General features: G+C 46.1%; 1 protein-coding gene across 4 annotated transcripts in view; it reads left to right on the forward strand.

The window, feature by feature from the left end:
- The window catches only part of emid1 (EMI domain containing 1), a 69,882-nt gene that overhangs the window by 13,493 nt on the left and 35,287 nt on the right, over positions 1–21,102 (forward strand). For all 4 annotated transcript variants that reach the window (XM_083784613.1, XM_083784612.1, XM_083784615.1 and 1 more), the window contains exons 2-3: positions 2,014–2,127; positions 2,267–2,370. In XM_083784613.1, coding sequence (XP_083640739.1) covers positions 2,014–2,127; positions 2,267–2,370 — 218 coding nt within the window. The remainder of the gene's footprint in view (positions 1–2,013; positions 2,128–2,266; positions 2,371–21,102) is intronic.

A 21,102-nucleotide genomic window follows, 5' to 3' on the forward strand; every position in this document is an offset into this window, starting at 1 on the left:
AACCTTTGGTGACATATACACAGATACCCCAACAGTTCTTAGCATAACAAAATACAGCTACTTTACCACAGTAACCTAGATGGTCAATGTTTAGATTCTGACTGTTTGTGAAACAAGAGAGGTATACAGTATATATGCCAAAAACTACAAATGTTATACCAAAGTGTAATATCTCTTAAGCCCAATGCAGCTGTCCAGATATTTCTTATGTATGCCCTTGCTTTCATCCGACCAGGCCAGGTCTGTGTGCGGGTACCGCAACATGTGGGGATTGTTAATGTGGACTGTTTCCAGGGCTGTGCTGCATCCTCCGCCGTTGGCAGTTTCCTTCCGTGTAAACCGTATCCCTCACATACGCAGTTTTATGCACACATGCGAACATATGGTCTCGCATATTGACAAACAACCTTTGGTGGGAACACTCCCACACTTTTTGGCATTGGAACACACAGCATGGAGCTATGTGTGATGTGAGCTACACCGGTGTGGTTTCTAGCCCAGTGCCCGTCTATACAGTAATTGTTTTTCGTGACCCCCACCTCATCTGTCAGCCTTAGCCATATGAATGTATGCAGTGTATTTGTAGACTTCACTGTTAATAAAATACTATTAACACATATTAGTTCTAACAGCAGCTGCATCATGCATTATACGTGTCAAACTAGCATTCTATTTTTCCTTAGTTTTGTGTCTTGAGGGATGAAGCGAATTATAAGAATCCCGAAACAGATACGACGACTACACAGCCGTAGATTCACTAGATTGGTGTGCAACATACCAATGTACCTGTCCATTTTCTATATATGTGCTAGATTCCATCTAGCCATTGAAATTGATAGAAACTGCAGTCTCAAGCTAAATTCTTCTCAGGCTTTTTTCTATGCTATTTCGGCCGTAAGGTTTTCCTGTGGCTCATCTGGCCTGTATTGCCAGTGGCTCCATTCTGTCAGAGAGACCCACTATGTAGGACATGTTTAATGAATTCCATAGTAGAGTTCTCTCTCCTTACTTCAACGTGCATGATTTCGCTTGTTAGCATTTTCTTTCCCTGACCAATAATGCTGTGATTGAAACCATACAGCCACTTCAATCCTAATCAGGATCAGATATCTCCTCTGCGTAGGAAAGTAATGGAGCTGAGAAATCTTGGTTGGGGATTAAACCTGATCTAGCCCTCGCTCTGCTGCACCAAATTGCACCGAATCCCTTCTCTCAATCTGATTATGATGACTTTGGATGTGACAGCGAGAACTTATTTTTTCATTGTGAAAATAATTAATCATTCTTCTCGAGTCTGATAAAGACATAAGATGTGAACATAAGAGGGTAGCGATTTCCAGCACTCCATCATGTCCCCTACTATCAAATCCCTGATCTTCACATAAGATCAGTTTTCCTGTCAGGTCACTTTCTCTCCCTATTTTCCCCCAGCTGTGCAAAGTGAATCCTGATAATGTCTTGTGAAAAAGTCTTTCCGCAAAGGGAATAGACCCCTGACCCAGCACTAGTCTGTGTTGGAAAACACACTATAATCTCAGTGTAGATTAGAATGCACACACCTACACGTGTGCACACACACACACACACACACACACACACACACACACACACACTGACTTTGGCTCTCGTGAGGAGAGGAGGGCCAGCGGATGTGTATTGATAGGCGAGAGACTGCAATGTAAATACGACCCACAATGCCCTCCTGCAAGTCTCACGGCCGATTGAACCTCATATAAACACTGTAAAAGGGGGGGGGGGGGGGGTGTAAAGAAAAGAATCAAACCACCCGGGTAAAGAATGGCTCATTGAGTGTGTGAGGGCATGGTTAAATTCCCTTTGTAGTGAGTTCACAAATGATTGAGAGAGAGAGATAACGGAACTCTTTTATTGGGTAGGCCTACATCCACCTGCGTGTGTTTGTCTGTCGTTGGAGAATATATACTCAACTTCCCTCATTTTATTCACACCATCACATGAATGCCTTTCTTGTCTTTTGTCTTTGTTCCCTCTCAGGAACTGGTGTCCACATACCATCACTAAGACAGTCACATGCCAGGTCCAGAATGGAACAGTCCTACAGCGGGTCTATCAGACATGCCGCTGGCCTCAGGGATGCACAGGTGGCAGGTGAGTCTGGACTGGAGTTACCAGAGAAAACACATACAGCTATTCATCAGATTGACTGTACAATTTATAACGCATAGTGACTTATGCTGTGTTGGTGTACATGGAATGGCATGTGCTTCTGTGTGTTAATGTTTCCCAGCTACAGGACTGTGGTCAGACCCTCCTATAAGCTGGTGTACCGTACTGTGACCTCTTTGGAATGGAAGTGCTGTCCAGGATTCAGTGGCACTGCATGTGAAGAAGGTAAGCAGAGATACAGTTGGAGTGCTATGCAACAGATCAGAGGACTCAAGTAGTGTAGTAATGTTTCATAGAAACACATATTTTTATACAGCAGCAGTGCATACAATTTCAAAGACTAGGACATGGTGTTCTGCTGAGATTTGCGAACATAGCAGGTGATTAATAGTTTGCATGGAGGATCCACCAGGTTTCCTCTGTGATTGGATGTAGTTCTATCGGAGCTCTGAGAGGGAGCCAACATCACAGCAGAGAAGCGAGACACAGTGTGAGTGGAGTCTGCTGCCAGAATGGCTTTGGCTCCCCGAATTTCTCTCTTCCTCTCTCCCTGGCTTCTCCATTCCTCGACTTCCCCTCTTATTTCCTCTCTACTCCTTCTTTCAGGTTTCACTTGTGTTGAGTCTCAACCTCAGCTTGGGCACTTACCTGTAACTCACCGTTGACCTGTACTGTTCCATATATACAGTAATGCCTCTGGACAGCAGCGATTGACATTAGGCTTCCCTTCATCAAACAAAGCTGCTTCTCTCTTTGCGTTCTTCTTTTAATTGGGGTGAAGAAAAACATCCATAAGCATCAGCAGGCCTAGCCAGACGCCTCCTCCGCCTTTTTTGATCACTCTGGTTTCATGAGGCCGACATTTGTCTTTGCAGCACGTAAGGTTGAGGCTTTTCTGTGGTTTTGGATTTTATAGTCCAGCTGCAGCCATGTTGTCATATTCAAGTGCCATGCTGGGTCTGCTTTTTTCTCTGTACCCAACACTTTCAACTCCAGTAGCCACCTACCGCACGCACCCCCCCATGCATACACACACACACACACACACACACACACACACACACACACACACACACACACACACACACACACACACACACACACACACACACACACACACACACACACACAGTCATACTCCTCCTCACTGTGTAATGACTTCCCCTGGCACTGGCCTCGTGGCTCAACAGTCTGTGCACAAGGGTGGAGTGTTTATGTCAGGATTCAGGACTTGACTGGGCGTGACCATAAATCTTTTTGTGACACCACAAGTACAATAACTCTTTGCTGTGGTTAAATTGGTTACTGTTTTTGTGGTGTTGAAAAAAGTGTTGTTTTTCTCCTATAATGTCCCAGGTTAAACTCACAGCTACTCTTTGGATCCCCAGGGGACCTGCTGCCTGATGTAATGGGGCTGGGGAGAAATGACTCCACTTTTCCCAGCAGCACACCTGACCCCACACATGCGTCGAAGCACAAAGTACATACATACTGTATGATGTCTGAAATCCTCTGAATATTATGACCTAGACATTCTAGATCTCTCCACGTGCAAAACCAGCCTGAGCAGGCAGACCAGGCGAGATACATTCACAGTTCACACAATGTGGAGGAACACAAAGTCAACTAGGGAAGAATTATCCAATTAAGTTGTTGCTGGAAGACATCCCCCCCCCCCCCCCACTGGCCCCAGCCCCCACACGCTCCTCCACCATCCCCAGTTGTCATGGCAGTTGGGGGCTGTCAAAGCCAGTGGGGATGCTGGGATTAGCCACTTATCAGAGCGCCGTTCCGGGTGTCTCAGATCACAGGCCCTGCTGAGTGGAAGTGACAGATCCTATTCACCAGGCCTTACTCTCCCGAACCGTGCGTGGATGGTATCCAGGGCCCGGCGGCACTTTGTTCTGCCCGTGCCGCGTGAGGAGAGCCCCCTTGCCAACACAGAACCTGATATCCCAACTCCTCTCAGCCTCGTTCCCTGTTTTAAGGAGAACATTTAACCGTGCCACACGAGCAAAGCCAGACACATGACATGGCTTAATACATTTGCCAGTAATAAAGATGCATTTATAGTTTAGTGGGTGCGAGTTTGTCTGTGTTTGCTTTATTCACAGATCTCCACATGTTTATAGTTGAATTCATGATTAGGGTACATAATCATGTGAGTAGTTTGGGTAGTCTGCTGTTTCGAAGTGTCCCTCATAAGGCAATGTGTACAGTGCACCTAAACTGCTCCCAGCACTAGTTATGAGCAGTTAAATGCAATACACAGGTTTACATGTGTGTAAACATACTATCCAGTACCCCAACAACACATTTAATCTCTTTTAATTATTTATGACATTTCATCATCAAACGTCATCTTTAAACTCAGACAGTAAATAGCATTCTAGTGTTTTGTGTACTGCATATTGATGTTCCCATCATCCACTATCCTGTGTGTCTACCTCTCACACAGTGGAAAATGTACATAATCTACCAATTTACTTTCCAGCCCCTCTACCTAGTTGTCCCACAAGTGAAATCCTAACCCCCAAAACTGACTCTCAAAGCTGGCCTGCATTACCAAAGCCCCTCCCCTCACCGCTGCACACACAAGCTGCACGCTGGGATTGGGACCTATAGGCTTGCATTCTAGCGCTGGGAAAACACGAGTAACGGACCAATCACCAGATTAGATTTATTTAATTCAAATGTCCAGGAAAATAAGGGCACTTACCATATAATACAATACAATGTACATACTGATGTCTGATAAATGTTCTCTAGAATGCACTTGCTAGCCTTTGCTCCATCCTCTTTTCTAGCAGCAAGTAGACTTGTTGATATGAATTAACAGGTCTAAATTGGAGATCTTTTTTTTCCTTCTCAAATCCATAGCAACCCAGGTTCCTCTGGTGAATGACAGAGTTTTATTGGGAGGGATCAGGCCACTATGGCACTCTGCACCTGTTGTCCAATCAGATGAGCCGATTTACATCCAAACCAAGGGCTCCAAAAGCAAAACATTACATCACACCCAGGCCGATAACAGGCAAGCCTACTCAGAGTCAAACTAGAGTGAGATAACATCAGAGATTCAGAGAGGCACTATTCCCCATATATACCCCAGTCTCAGTACTTGGCTGAAATTCCAGACCTATAGTGTAATTACAGGGTCCTAATTGTTTTCTATGAGGTTGGGGAGATATTGTCTTACTTTTGGACGTGGAAGACAATGGCCTTTATCTCTGATTGAGCCTGGGAAAAATAGCCCTAAGTATTTGCAGATGGAGGTACTTTCATAGTCTGCCAGAAACAGGGATTTAATGTATGCCTGGTTGGCTTTGGCATTCCAAGTAACTAAACTCTTGTTTTCGCAGGGGATATCCCAACTTGCAGTACATCAAACAGAAAAATCCAAATTATACCTCATTTAGAGGCAATTTTGTTATACAAGAATATCAAATTTATCCCACAACGGCAAAATAATTACATTAGAAGTAGCTGTCAAATACGGTATCCCATAGAGATTGCATCAGTATTAAAAGCATGGCACTAGATTAGGGAGGGTGCAGACTCAGCAGTCATACAGTATGTTATCTGCATATGCATTTCCTCAGGGTTATATTTTTTACTGTTTCCCCACTCTCCTGCCATTCCATAGATTCCAAAGACGACAATAAGAGAAGGTAGTTGATTTTGACTTGCGTTATTGAGGCAAACACTTAAAAGAAATACGGCTGCAGTTTATCGCAGGAGGGGGCCGTAGTGCAGCGAAACATATGTGTAGACGTAGACTTGAATTAGCACGGCTGTCAAAGCCTTGCCGTGGGGGGGGTGGGGGGGGGGGGGGGGTCAAACCATATCTCGAAGCCAAGCGGAGGCTGCGGTTTTTGAGTTAGCAATTACGCCGTGGCTGGGAGGCAGAGGCGCGGTGTCTGTAATAAGCCACAGAAATGTAATCTGTGTTTTCACAGCTCAGCGCGGCTTATCAGAGGCCTACATGCTAAGCCCCCTCGCTTTAAACATCAGTAGGCTGCAGCTTGCCATTAGCAAGAGGAGAGTGGGAGTGTGTGGGTGCCTGTGTGTGTGTGTGTGTGCAACTGTGCATCTGTGTGTCTGCCAGAGTATGTGTGTGGGTGGGAGAGCAAGGTGTTGAGGATTTGTACAGTGAGGGATGCAGCTGTTCAGCATGATTAGCTGCTTTAATGGCAGTAAGTTTTAGTAGCTGTAAGTGGAATGACCCCAATATGAGGTCATAAGCGAGTGAGCTGAACAACGCCAGGTGACCTTCACTCCCACTCAGCTTAGACCACACCGAGTTTGTTCTATCAGAAATATTATGCTGACCTAATATAGACATCTTTTTATACAGCTGTCATGAAAGGGACCCTTTTCATTTCGTTCAGTCACAAATTCTCACAGCATTTTTTTTTAACTTTTAATGAGCTGTGAATGAACAACCATATTTAATTACAGTGTTCCTATTAAAGTTATGCTTTATCAAACCACACTGTAAGAAGATCTTGTAACTCACTTTTGGGACTCAACACACTCGTTGAGAAACACTGTGTATTTATGTCTATTTACATAATGATGATAAATCTACAAATACACATACTGTACAGTATGAGAGGCACAAACCCACTGCTGCAACTTGCAGACATAGGCTTATGCAGCCTGGGATTCATGGTTATGTAAATGAACAGCGACAGCAGCACAAGTGCTGATCCCAAATTGGAAGCAGCTGAGGTTAAGACTGAGACGGGCCCCAGACGAGATTGGAGGCAGGGGTGTCCACCCCTTCAATACAGGCTGCTCCAGTCAAGGGAATCATCACAAGTCACAACAGTCATTAATTAACATACAATACCATTCAGATAGTTAGAGTAACCAAAGTACTTAATAAACCAAACAGTGGAAGTATGTTTTTTTTTATAGCTCTACTAGATTTCAGGCCTGGGCCCTAACTAGTTGTATGAAAAATAAACTGTCAATAGCTGGGGTCTGGTTCCAGACCACTACTCTAGGGGGCTTTGACTGTGGAAACAGTCAAATAAACACTCCGCAAGAAAGAGGCGTTTCTTTGCAAAAAAAGGAAATGCCATTCAAATGTGGCTGTTCCACTATCTATTTAGGTGGAAAATAGCAAAGAAAGGGCATGTTCTGCAATATGTGGGAATGTGACCTTTTGATGATTGGTTTGCTCTCGCTTCCCAAGTTCTCATGCTCTGGAGGTGCGGTTCCCGGCGTACACACACATGCACAGCCAGAGAACGGCATGGAGGATGATGCCTGGAAACGTAGAAAGGCCACCTTGGATATCATCTCCATAGCACTATAGTACGCCAATCGACACAACTGCACTGACTGAGCTGCCACTAGCTCTTGGTGCTAATATTGCATGTAGATTGTTTCTATTCATTGATGCAACAGAGCAGAGCTGCAGCACATTTGTGTCCACACAGTCTTACTGTGTGTGTGTGTGTGTGTGTGTGTGTGTGTGTGTGTGTGTGTGTGTGTGTGTGTGTGTGTGTGTGTGTGTGTGTGTGTGTGTGTGTGTGTGTGTGTGTGTATTTATTCGTGTCCGGACAATTTCTTGACCCATCCCACATGGGATTATCAGACACAGCAATTAAGACAATAATAAGAAAAATCAAAACAAGAATATGCAGGTGTGTAGCCAGCCAGCCAGCAACTCAATCAGATTACAGACAGTAGTAAACCCACACAGACCTGTACATGAAATATATAACCAATCTGTAAAACAGTTCATATATAAATTAATCTATAATACAATTTAGTTATACGTCACCCTTCGCCTCCTATCCCATGCCCTATAAAGATACTCTGAGAAAGCGAAAACATGGTGAAAAAGAAACTCAAACACTGCACCACTCTCACACTCCACCAAGTTCAGATCAGGGCTGTGGACTTTTTCAAACTCTCAGATCATCATACAGAGGACAACATAACATAAAATAAAAGCCGTCCGTCGACTCCCGTCCCGTCGGAGGGACTACCATGTTTTAAAACCATCATTGATTTTTATATCAATTAGTCTTGTTGTTTTTGTCTCACCAACTCTGATCTGCGTGTGACCCCATTCCATCAGTCTATAGATAATAAGGGTAAAATAAAAGTCTTGTATAACAACATATTTAATTTATTGTCTATCTTGCATGGATACAAAATAGGCTAAGACACTAGGCCTATTTATGTTACTTCTCTACACTCCATTGACTGCCCTACATCTTATAATGTTATGTCTATTTTTAAATCTTAAATAAATGGCGAGGACTTTGAGTACAGACTCTCAATGCTCCAGTTGAATCTTCCTGAAAGTTTTATGCATGTTTAGCCTTGAATCTGTACAAAGTTTTATACATCTGGCCTGTGGGCTGGAAAAGCCTCTTTTTGTGCTCACTGATTTATTTATTATTTCCCTCGACTTCCCAGGAGAGCTTATTGAAAACTTTTTTTTCTCTGCAGTAGAGAAGAAAGAAAGTAGTGCTAGCCAGCACAGCAAAACAACTTTTAGGGATGAAAATAGACGCACAGAATATACACGCACCCACGCACGCACGCACGCGTGCACACACACACACACACACACACACACACACACACACACACACACACACACACACACACACACACACACACACAAACAGCATTGCAGACCCCGTTCCCCTCTGTCGTCTGTCCCCAATAAAGTGGAAGCATTTCCCTTCGCCTAGTAGTTTATAAGTGAGCAGCTGAGCTGGTGTGCCAAGTGAGTGACCCATAAACCTATGCAGGTTTTCTCAATAGCTGAGATTTGCAGACAAGCAGGTTTAGAGATAACTAGAATTCTGACAAGGTCATGGATTTGTTTGTATTCTTTATTTTTCATTTTAATTACTTGCGCAAGCAGAGTGTGCATTTGATTGGTTGAGCAATGTGTGTACCCCATAGCGTAGCCCCATATGTGCCCTCTCCCTACGCTCATTCTGTAGCTCCGAGATGAGGTCACACACTGGGCCCCTCCCACCGCGTTTCAGAAACGGCCGCAAGTTTCCGAAAACATAGTCTCTTATCCTTACCAGACCATTAATCCAAAACGTGTAGGGCCGATCCTGGTTTACACTAATTCAAACCTAGGATCGGCCCAGAAAATCCAAGTCGCCATTTGAACCGAGCCTTTACGTCCCGTCTAAAGGCACGTTTTGGATTAAGGGTCTGGTAAGGATAAGAGACTATGTTTTCGGAAACTTGCGCCGTTTCTGAAACGCGGTGGGAGGGGCCCAGTGTGTGACCTCATCTCGGAGCTACAGAATGAGCGTAGGGAGAGGGAACATATGGGGCTACCCATAGCGATGATTTGATTGGTTGAGCAATGTGTGTACCCCATAGCAATGATTTGATTGGCTGAGCATGGAATGTGATGTATGATGATATATGATGATAAGAGTGCCCCTCACTTCATACGAGTTTTTTCTTACTGTTCCTTTGTTGCCTATTTTGATCTTTGTTATAGTTTTTTGTTATGCTTCACTTTACATGAATAGTTTTTAGTTTAGTTTAATTTAGTTTGATTTTGTATGTGTACTGTGTGTACTCATTTGGCCAGTGAGGGTGGTTGGGTTATTATTGTTGTAGTTTTCATTGATATAGAATTAGACAAATCCCATCCTTTCTCTTTGCCTTCAGTGCCATTCTAGTTGTGGGGTCCTTTACCACTCATCCCTTCTTCAGCTTTACTGACATCAGTCGCTAAAGCCCAATTTAGCTTGTCTCTTCCCTGTCCTTCAACATATTAACCTCTCTCAACTAAGAGGCATTGAATGGCACACTGCCGTTAATGTATAACACAGAAATGCTGTCCTTCAATGGGCTTTGACAAGTTAATGAAGCGTATTCCCTGTGTTTTTGACGTCAAAGTGGAAACAATGGCGGCATTGATGGAGAGGGTGTCCCCCTGCAAGATGTGGGTTTCATACAGCTGTGATGAGTTCACCTGGCCCTGCCTGCTTCCAAAGAGGAAGGTTACTTATAAGGGCCTGTATTTACATTCTAAAGCTTCTACTCTCTGCCCCAGCTGTGTTCATAGTTACTATGCTGGCGAGCAAAAGCATTAAAGCTGAATGTAAATTGCAATGTTTTTCTGTATTGTATGCGGTGCACAGTGTTTATATCAGTGTACTCTATATTTATTTCAGACAGTATCTTTCTGTGGTTTTGTACACTCCCAGGAGACTTGATTGCCTGGTAGCTCATTTGTCATTGCTCCGAGTTCATAAACATATACAACACCACATCAGAGAGGCTCAACTGTTTTGGTTCTGTGGGTGGGGATTTTATGAAGCTAACTCTTGAGCCTCCTCCTCCTTTCCCCTCCCTTTCAAACCACAGACAGACCCACCACATCACAAAGATCTTTCTATGGTGTGTGAGTGTCGTGCCGGTATCATTTATAGCCACTCATAGCACAGGACCTCCCAACTGCTGTCCCTCATCTTGTGCTTGTCTCTGTTTCATAAAACAAGAAAAAAAAAGAAAAAAACGGCACCTTTTTAATTATCACTCTTCATTGCACTTCACCATTCTCCATTGTTGTTCCCATTGCCCCTATCTGACTCCTCAGCTCTTTGTGTACGGAGCTCTCTTTGCATATTGTTCCATTTGCTCATGGTGCTCAGAGGGAATGGGGGGGGGGGTGCTGATGGTTGCGATTAGTTCTGGATTGAAGACTAGAGTGGAGAGGAGGCTTGGATGGACTTCACCAGCAGACAGTCTAATTAGAGACATGCCTGGCTGGCTCCCACAGCGCAGACCTGACTGAAGCGCAGGCTTTTCCCTTGAGGAGCCAATGGCCTTGCCCCAAAGAAGGAATGACCTCACTTGATTGGCTGGATGGAGGACAGAGAAGCGTGCCTGTGGAGATTGTGTGTCTGATATATGTGACACTGAAGCAAAGTCTGTCTGGCGGAGAAAGAGTGTGTTCAGAAGGTTATACAATAGTTATAATCACAGATAAGACTTTCACAACCCTTAAGAAAACCATTACTTGTGGCTTTTGCAGGGCTGCCATGTCTCACCCTTTGAGTGTGACAGTCACGCAATTTAACCCTTTACCACGCACCACGCCACACATGCCATTTCACACGCATTATAAATAACAATTTTCTCCGCGGCTCCGCCGCGTAATAACGCGCACTCATGTGTACGGTAAAATAGCCGATCTGCATGCAGCGCTGATATATCATATATGCAGTAGGAGGAAGAGGAGGGTAAACAGTGGACCTGGACAAATCGTCGGCAGGGTCCCTGACTGTGACGCATGGAAATGAGCCATGCGGAGTTTAACATCGCTTCGAAATATTTTTCATGGAAGACAATATAGCCCCCACAAGTTACAACAAGTGAGTAAGTGTCAAAGTGACCATCTCTCGTCTTCTATACTGGTGTGGCGTCTCTTGCGTGATATGAGGAAGTGGAACGGTGCCAGTAGCCCGTGCACATTATAGGGACAAAGTCGTGTGTGTGTGTGTGTGTGTGTGTGTGTGTGTGTGTGGCCGCATCGCGACTTGTTTCTGTTCAGAGAGAGAGAGAGAGCCCACAGATGTGTTTGAACTAAGAAAATGTAAAATTAGGCATTATCCCACATTCCAGTTTTCTGACTTTTTATTTCACAACATATTCCCCAATTTCCACTGAGATTATGGGGTGAATGAATGTGAATGAATGAATCTCTTTCTGTCATAGTGACATTGTCCTGCATCAGATCATGTCCAAATCAGGTTCTCCAATCTCCAGTAGCCTCTTCAGTTTTTTGAAGATTTTTTGAGTGGTGCAACCACTGACCACTCCCTTACGGAGCTATGTGTGTGGCTGGCTGGGTCTGAGCAGTGAGCACTATGTGTGTGGCTTGCTGGCTGGCTGGGTCTGAGGACTATGTGTGTGGCTGGCTGGCTGGCTGGGTCTGAGCACTATGTGTGTGGCTTGCTGGGTGGGTCTGAGCATACATACATACATAGATAGATATCTTTTTCATTTCTACTTTAAGCATGAGGAGGCTGTCAGTGCAGGGAGAGCAGCTGGCATGGAGGTGAAGACATCAGTGTTAAGGTTAAATATCAACGTTAAAACGGGACAAATCCACATTAAAAAGGCCAATTTTTTTCGCCGCTGCCCTTCGGACGGCGTCGAACGCATTAAGGCACTAGAGTCTCACTCTTGACATTTTCTGAAATATGGCAGCCCTGGCTTTTGTGTATGTGTGCACATACAAGGAAAAAGATACCATCAGTGACACCTCAGATCTGCACTAGTTGAGTGTGTGTGTGTGTGTGTGTGTGTGTGTGTGTGTGTGTGTGTGTGTGTGTGTGTGTGTGTGTGTGTGTGTGTGTGTGTGTGTGTGTGTGTGTGTGTGTGTGTGTGTGTGTCTACGCGTGTGTGAAGCACACGCGTAGACACAGTTGAGTGTTCCAAGTCTGCACAGCATTGTTTACCCTGCGCTAATAGAGCATGTAAGACATGCATCATTTAAGAAACAGCTCATATCTCCCTCCTTGCCCCGACTCCTCCACTTGGGGACTCCATTAGACTGCCACATAGACATGTGTGCATGTGTCCGTTTGCATTTATGCATGCACGCACGCAGTCACACACACACACACACACACACACACGCACACTAACACAGTAGGAACACTTGGGTGCTTTGTCTTTGTCTTTGTACTCACCTCATGTTCCCAGATGTCTTCGTCAGATTGTTGCAAAGTCTTCCAAGTGATGGTCACTTTGGTCAGGAAGTGTGGTGTACTCCAGTGGTCTGGGTGTATGCTTCAGGGCAAGGGGATGTGGTCTAGGTGGTGAAGCTGCTTGGTGAGGCAGTGGTCTGGGTGTGGGGTTCAGGGCAGGGGGATGTGGTCCAGTGGTCTGGGTATAGGGTTCAGGGCAGGGGGATGTGGTCCAGTGGTCTGGGTGTAGGGTTCAGGGCAGGGGGATGTGGTCCAGTGGTCTGGGTGTAGGGTTCAGGGCAGGGGGATGTGGTCCAGTGGTCTGGGTGTAGGGTTCAGGGCAGGGGGATGTGGTCCAGTGGTCTGGGTATAGGGTTCAGGGCAGGGGGATGTGGTCCAGTGGTCTGGGTGTAGGGTTCAGGGCAGGGGGATGTGGTCCAGTGGTCTGGGTGTAGGGTTCAGGGCAGGGGGATGTGGTCCAGTGGTCTGGGTATAGGGTTCAGGGCAGGGGGATGTGGTCCAGTGGTCTGGGTGTAGGGTTCAGGGCAGGGGGATGTGGTCCAGTGGTCTGGGTGTGGGGTTCAGGGCAGAGGGATGTGGTCCAGTGGTCTGGGTGTGGGGTTCAGGGCAGAGGGATGTGGTCTGGGTATAGGGTTCAGGGCAGGGGGATGTGGTCTGGGTATAGGGTTCAGGGCAGGGGGATGTGGTCCAGTGGTCTGGGTGTGGGGTTCAGGGCAGGGGGATGTGGTCTGGGTATAGGGTTCAGGGCAGGGGGATGTGGTCTGGGTATAGGGTTCAGGGCAGGGGGATGTGGTCCAGTGGTCTGGGTGTAGGGTTCAGGGCAGGGGGATGTGGTCCAGTGGTCTGGGTATAGGGTTCAGGGCAGGGGGATGTGGTCCAGTGGTCTGGGTATAGGGTTCAGGGCAGGGGGATGTGGTCCAGTGGTCTGGGTGTAGGGTTCAGGGCAGGGGGATGTGGTCCAGTGGTCTGGGTATAGGGTTCAGGGCAGGGGGATGTGGTCCAGTGGTCTGGGTATAGGGTTCAGGGCAGAGGGATGTGGTCCAGTGGTCTGGGTGTAGGGTTCAGGGCAGGGGGATGTGGTCCAGTGGTCTGGGTATAGGGTTCAGGGCAGGGGGATGTGGTCCAGTGGTCTGGGTGTAGGGTTCAGGGCAGGGGGATGTGGTCCAGTGGTCTGGGTGTAGGGTTCAGGGCAGGGGGATGTGGTCCAGTGGTCTGGGTGTAGGGTTCAGGGCAGGGGGATGTGGTCCAGTGGTCTGGGTGTAGGGTTCAGGGCAGGGGGATGTGGTCCAGTGGTCTGGGTGTAGGGTTCAGGGCAGGGGGATGTGGTCCAGTGGTCTGGGTGTAGGGTTCAGGGCAGAGGGATGTGGTCCAGTGGTCTGGGTGTAGGGTTCAGGGCAGGGGGATGTGGTCCAGTGGTCTGGGTGTAGGGTTCAGGGCAGAGGGATGTGGTCCAGTGGTCTGGGTATAGGGTTCAGGGCAGGGGGATGTGGTCCAGTGGTCTGGGTGTAGGGTTCAGGGCAGGGGGATGTGGTCCAGTGGTCTGGGTATAGGGTTCAGGGCAGGGGGATGTGGTCCAGTGGTCTGGGTGTAGGGTTCAGGGCAGGGGGATGTGGTCCAGTGGTCTGGGTGTAGGGTTCAGGGCAGGGGGATGTGGTCCAGTGGTCTGGGTGTAGGGTTCAGGGCAGAGGGATGTGGTCCAGTGGTCTGGGTGTAGGGTTCAGGGCAGGGGGATGTGGTCCAGTGGTCTGGGTGTAGGGTTCAGGGCAGGGGGATGTGGTCCAGTGGTCTGGGTATAGGGTTCAGGGCAGGGGGATGTGGTCCAGTGGTCTGGGTGTGGGGTTCAGGGCAGGGGGATGTGGTCCAGTGGTCTGGGTATAGGGTTCAGGGCAGGGGGATGTGCTCCAGTGGTCTGGGTGTAGGGTTCAGGGCAGAGGGATGTGGTCCAGTGGTCTGGGTGTAGGGTTCAGGGCAGGGGGATGTGGTCCAGTGGTCTGGGTGTAGGGTTCAGGGCAGGGGGATGTGGTCCAGTGGTCTGGGTATAGGGATCAGGGCAGGGGGATGTGGTCTAGGTGGTGAGGCAGTGTCGCGGCTCCGAGCCAGAGAGGCCCAGCAGGGTGAACTCATTAACAACAGGACGTACCCCTGAACCTCTAAAACCCAGTCCTGCATTCCACTTCTCCACTGCTCCCTGGGACTCATCTGGTGGTTTGGGGGCTGTGTGTGTGTGTGGGGGGGGGGGTGTAGTGTTTTGATTGGACCCTCGTCACGGTCTCGTGTGCGTTCCCTCCCCCATCCACAACCATAAATACAGACCAGAGAGAGTGGCTGTGTGTTCCTGGCTCTTCAGGTGTTTATGGCTTTTTTGCTCCTTCACACTGAGCTCACAGCCAGGGCCTGGCAGCAAACGCTTATACACACACACACACACACGCACACACACGCACACGCACGCGCTCATGCACACTCTCACGCATGTTCATGGTCTCAATAGTAGACTAGACAATCCGACTGATATGCCCATATCTGGGCATATACTGATGACATCAGGGTAAAATAAAGTGACACAGACAGACAGAGGGAATGGGCCCAAACACTCAGGTTTAAGTGTGCACCCAGCTGCTTGCGTGCCCCACAGACAAGCAGTCAGGGCAGTAAATAATGTTGGACATCATTGCTACCGTTTCCGTGCCGTTGGAGAAGCCCTATATCTGCTCTATCTGCAGCGGTGATTGGTGTGAGCGAGACAGACAGAGGTTGATGATGTCATCGCTGTATTATTTCTGTTGGCGGTCCTCCATGTGGTCTGGCTGAAAGGCCCCATCTCACCTGATGGGGACTGCAGCCCCATGAGAGAGTGGCTGTCTGGCCAGTGTCTGTCTGCCAGAAAGCAGTTGGACCAGCACAATATAATCAGAATCGACTAATTGGCTTGCACTTTGCAACTTATTTTGGCTGCTCCTCAGCTAACGTTTGGAGAAGGAGGAGAGACCCGCACACCGCCACTTGCTGGTTCAAGAGGTTTATTTTTAATAAGAGTCATAGCAACGTTTCGGCCTTTCTGCTTTCTTCAGGCATGGCTGCTCCTCAGTTAAAAGGGATATACTTTAAGAAGTATTTATTCCAGTATGTTTGTGGTTCCACATTTGCTTTTGTTGCATACACAGTAAAGTCATCAGTGTAAATTGTACTGAGAGTCTTGGTGTATCACTAAGAATTTTACTGTGTACTACTGTATTCAGTAGAGGCACAAACACTCATAACCTGCAATATAACCAGAACATTATCTGCCCATGATCAGGTTAATGCACATTTCATTGGATGTACTCACAGTCTGTACACACACTGCTCCTCTCTGATTATTTTCAAATACCCCCCACCCACCATTACATCCTATTTACAGAAGAACTAAAGGATTATTCCCAGTTAATGCGTTTTATATGAAACCCCCACTTTGTCTCTGTAAACCTAACCACTCGAGTAAACGGAGACCCGTTGAGGCAGAGTTACTGAATCTTCAGCCTGATGAGCTCTCAACCTGAGACAAAGCTGAGCTTTAAGTTCTGAAAGTCCCTGCTCAGTTCTATAGCCAACGCTCCTCCTCCCTTTCCTACAGACCGGAGTGGCCAGAATCTATTCACTCCTTCCTCCATGGTGGGATAAGATGGGCGTGTAAAACGAGAAGCAAACAGTGAAAGGATGGCATGACTCCAAAAGGACACGTTTAGCTAAGTGCTGCCAGGTAGAAAGTAGGGAGCAAGAGAGGATGGGGAGTGCAGGATGGCCTTTTCTCCCTGGTTATTGTTAGACCTGACACTTGGCAGGGAGCTGGATGGCACTGTGGTTTCCGGACACACAGTGGAAGTGGGTGGGGCTGGTGTGGGTGGGTGGGTGTAATGGATCATTGTAACGGATACAGAGTGAAAGGGGAAAGGGAAGGTTGTTTGGCATATGTTCTAACCCTAAAAAAAGACAAAGACCAGAATGGAGCCGTGATCATGGGCGAGCATCATTCATCCATTTCCTTTCTGCCCCTAAACCTCAATTCCCATTCGAGTGACAAAAAAGCAATGTTACTGAACTTTATGTTCAAAATTGTATTTGAGGCCCCTTGTATTTACACACACAGTCTAAGCACTACAGATGGGTGACCCTGTCAGAGCCATGCACCAATACCCTCTATACCCACCCCCCCTCCGAGTGGGTGAGTGAGTGGGTAGCAGCGGGGGATAGCCACGGGGACGCCAAAAGGGTGAAAGGCCAGACAATTTAGGGGTGCCGGATTTGTGAGATTTTTCTGAGGAGAATAGCAAGCATTGTTCCTTAAGTGGCTGCACTGTATCCACACCATCATAGGGACTTTCTTGACATGCTCATTTGGTGTCGGTTATACATTTCTGAAACCCATATGGATATATGTAAGCCAGTTGTACAAAGGGAATACAATGTCCCTCTTTTAGGGGGGGACATTGGGTATCGGTTAATCAAAGCTATGATTTAAGCCAAAGAGAGGCAGACTTAACATTGATGCCTGAGGCCGAATCTGGGAACGCCTTCTAGGGCCTGACCTAAGGTTTCTGAAAACCTTCAAATTCGGATGATTTTTTTTTAAATAGTTATGTTGCTACATGTATAGCAATAGCTGATGAGACACAGAGAGCACGCTGGCATCAAGGGTAGAACAACGTATACGTTGCACCAGGCGCCAATGGGTTAAGTGTCCCAACATTTAGTAAGTGTAGAGGAAGATGAACGCCGAAGACAGCCGGAGAGAACAATTTACAATTTACAATTTAGGCATTTAGCAGACGCTCTTAATCCAGAGCGACTTACATTAAGCAAGAACAAAAAGCATGGGAATACATCACAAAAAAGCATTTATCATGAAACATGCGTAAGCTAAGAAAGTAACAGTGGAATATCTATATTATGGAACTATACATATAAACTATATATATATACTACTATGCTATACATATGTACTATGGCGTGCTATGACTATATACAATGCAATTATAGTGCTGTCTACATAACATGCTATAAGTCTGTATCAAATGCTATCTAAGTCTACAGAAAGGCTATCTAAGGGGGTAGTAGGGTAAGTGGCAGTGCTATGGGCCATGATGGAGTCTGAAAAGGTGGGTTTTCAGACTACGGCGGAAGATTGGGAGTGATGCTGCAGTTCTGACTGCAATGGTAAGTGCATTCCACAGTTTTGGAGCCAGAAGGGAGAAGAGTTTGGGACGTGTGGAGCGTTGTCCCAGCGTTTTTAGTGAGGGTACTTCCAGCTTCCCTGAATGCAGCATATTTATGTTTCTTTATAGTTGTGGTTGGGTCCTTTATTTTTCCTCGACTGCTAGACCTGAATGTTGTGGCCGCTGCATGGACACCTGCCGGAGGTACCAAGATTCCTGAGGTCTGTGTGAGTGACAGTTGAGACTGGGCCTACAGGACCAACACTCTCCCTCTCTCTGGAAGTGTTTGTGTGACAATGATGGAGGCATTCACACTCTCTGGTCCACATAAGGGTTGGGAGAGAGCACGCACCAAGAGATGTATTACAAACACGGCTCAGGATCACTCATCCATCTGAGCTGCGAGGCTGGAATTCCTTTCTCCTGGCCACACCTGACGGAGCACAAGCCTCAGTCTGGGGCTACGACTTTGTGTTTCATAGAGCAGCAGCAGAGTGTGCCGAGGTTTCACAGAGGGCCCTCAGTCAGTGCAGAGACAGCTGCTTTCAGCAGCAGCCCTTCGTCCACCACTCGGCAGCCGTCTGATGAATCTATCTGTGGGTGGAGGGTAGATCGCTATCTACGCTCCATAAAATTAACATAAACACTCAATGAACGTGCTGATGTGCCTCCGCTCCACACTCTCCTGCCTCTACAGTATGGAATGAAAGTTGATGTGAAATTGTTGGTGAAAGATGTGAGTGTTGAAAGAGAACAGGAGGCAGAGATGAGCATTATGATAAGGAACACCACACCAGCAGACCGGAACGACAGAGAGTAAAAGAAAAACAGAGTTGACCTGTCTGTGTATATTAATTTTTTTTGACAACTAGGCAGATTTCTCAAACCATGTTAAGTCCAATGCTTCTTTGGCAATGTGGTCACTGAGGGTTTTAACTGATGTGTGGTCTTCACTACAATAGTTGTACTTGGTGCTGGTCAATATTCCATGAGTCAGGTAAACATGGAACCTTTTTACTGTGGAGGCAGTGCAGTGTCTGGAGGGCTCTATCTCACGTCTCAATTATGATAACTCTCCCCGTGATTTCCAGCTCATACCCACATAGAAATGTGGAGAAAAACTTAAGTGCTGAAATTGCACAAAATTACAGTACATTCATTTTCCACTTGCCTCAGGGACTTATCATCTCACCACAGAGTGATGTCATATGTAATTCAAAAACCTTTATACAGCTTTAAAATGAAATGCTCTTTTTATAGTGGTCTGGTAATAAAGTCAGTTATATGTAGATTGATGTATAATGAGTTTTAAAGACTTGCCCTAAATTGTCACTTGTGATTTTACAGCTTTCATAAGTACTTTAACATTGTACAAATAAAACAGTAAAGGCCTACTAAGTCGGTGACCTTGTCATCGTAATACTTTGCAATGTGTAGGGAGGAGGGAAGACTTGAAGACTCAAAGTAATGACTTTTATCAAGAGAGCTGAAAATAGAGGCTGACCTTTTTGTATGTTTGTGGTGTTGTCGATGGTTTTGGTTGACAGCTTAGAATAGATTCTGAAATCTATAGTCACATAGGTGTGTCTCAATCAAGTTTCACCCTCATGCAGTGCTCACAGTCACTGTACTTACCATGGTCTGTTGCAATATCCAGATGTAGAATCCCGTTCTCCCCACTTCCTTGAGAGAAGAAAATAAACTTCCTCACACACACACCATCCGTATCTTTGGGTGCCACAGCTCGATTTATTTTAGACATTTTTATGCCTGGAGTCCGACCAGGGGACACATCCATCCATTTTTACTGTACTACCCAATGCCTGGGGAACTCGTGTCCCTTGTAGAACCAAGACAGCCAGACCTCCTTCAGAACACAACTCATGCTGCCAGACATAAGGAATGAAGAGGGAAGGATAGATATAATATGGTACACATATACGCATGAACAATAGTACATAGTGCACTATAGTGCTTACACAGTCACACACACACAAAACAAACGACACACATGCAGATGTCTGCGCACGGGGGAGAGATAGCGTGTTGCAGGTTTGGCCGGCTGTTGTATGATGTGTTCATGCATGTATTTGTGACACAGCTCTCCTATCGGCTCCAGCTGACTGAGGGGTGTAAATCTCTGGAGCCGGGAACTCGGCAGGTTGCCTCTTAACTGCTATGACTGGGAACGTTGTGATGAATTACACTGCAGTGACCATGGGGGGTCTTGCCTAAAACATGATTTAGAACCTGCACACGTTGAAAAGCCAGGAAAGACCCCTTTCAACATAAGTCTCTCGCAGATCGTTACATAGTGTGAGTTTTCCCTCATGAGCATCTTGGCTTATTATGAAACTTGGTAATGTAACCCAACCCTCCATTCACTGATAGTGTGAATATGACCTTTCACCATTACATTACCCTTGTGTTAGTACAATAATGACATAATTGCTGTAATAATATTATATCCATATGTGGAATAACATTTAATAGTGTGTTTGAGGTTTGCATGAGAGTAAAATCTATGAACAACACAACATCCCAAATTAATCATGTAATTGCTTTGAATTCTATCACTATCAACATTGCCTATTGACAATAGACTTTTATTATTTATTCAAGTTTAAGTATTATCAGTTGCAAATCAATCCATGTAGAGTTGTTACGGAATATATGTCCATGCAGATATCACATTAGAAGTATGTAATATAATGTGTTATTATGTTACAAATTTGACATGAGGACGTAGACTATTACATTTTAAAGCTAGAAGCATTTTACATTCATATTCTGCAAACTATGGCAGCAAAGGGTCTTAATGAAGACTTCCCTATCTCTTCCTGATCTCAAACTTGGTGTGTGTCTCATGCAATCCTGAGGTGTGTACAGCCGAATGACAATTCATACGGACAAAGGTTTCCGACAACCAAATAAATCATGAATATCTGTCGGGTCTGATTTAATTATCGGTGTGTTTGAGAGTTGTATGCACAGGCATCTAAACCTATGTATTCACTTCTAAATGTATGTATATAATA

Source organism: Protomyctophum parallelum (assembly GCF_964188405.1).
Source record: "Protomyctophum parallelum genome assembly, chromosome: 15".
Taxonomy (NCBI): Eukaryota; Metazoa; Chordata; class Actinopteri; order Myctophiformes; family Myctophidae; genus Protomyctophum; species Protomyctophum parallelum.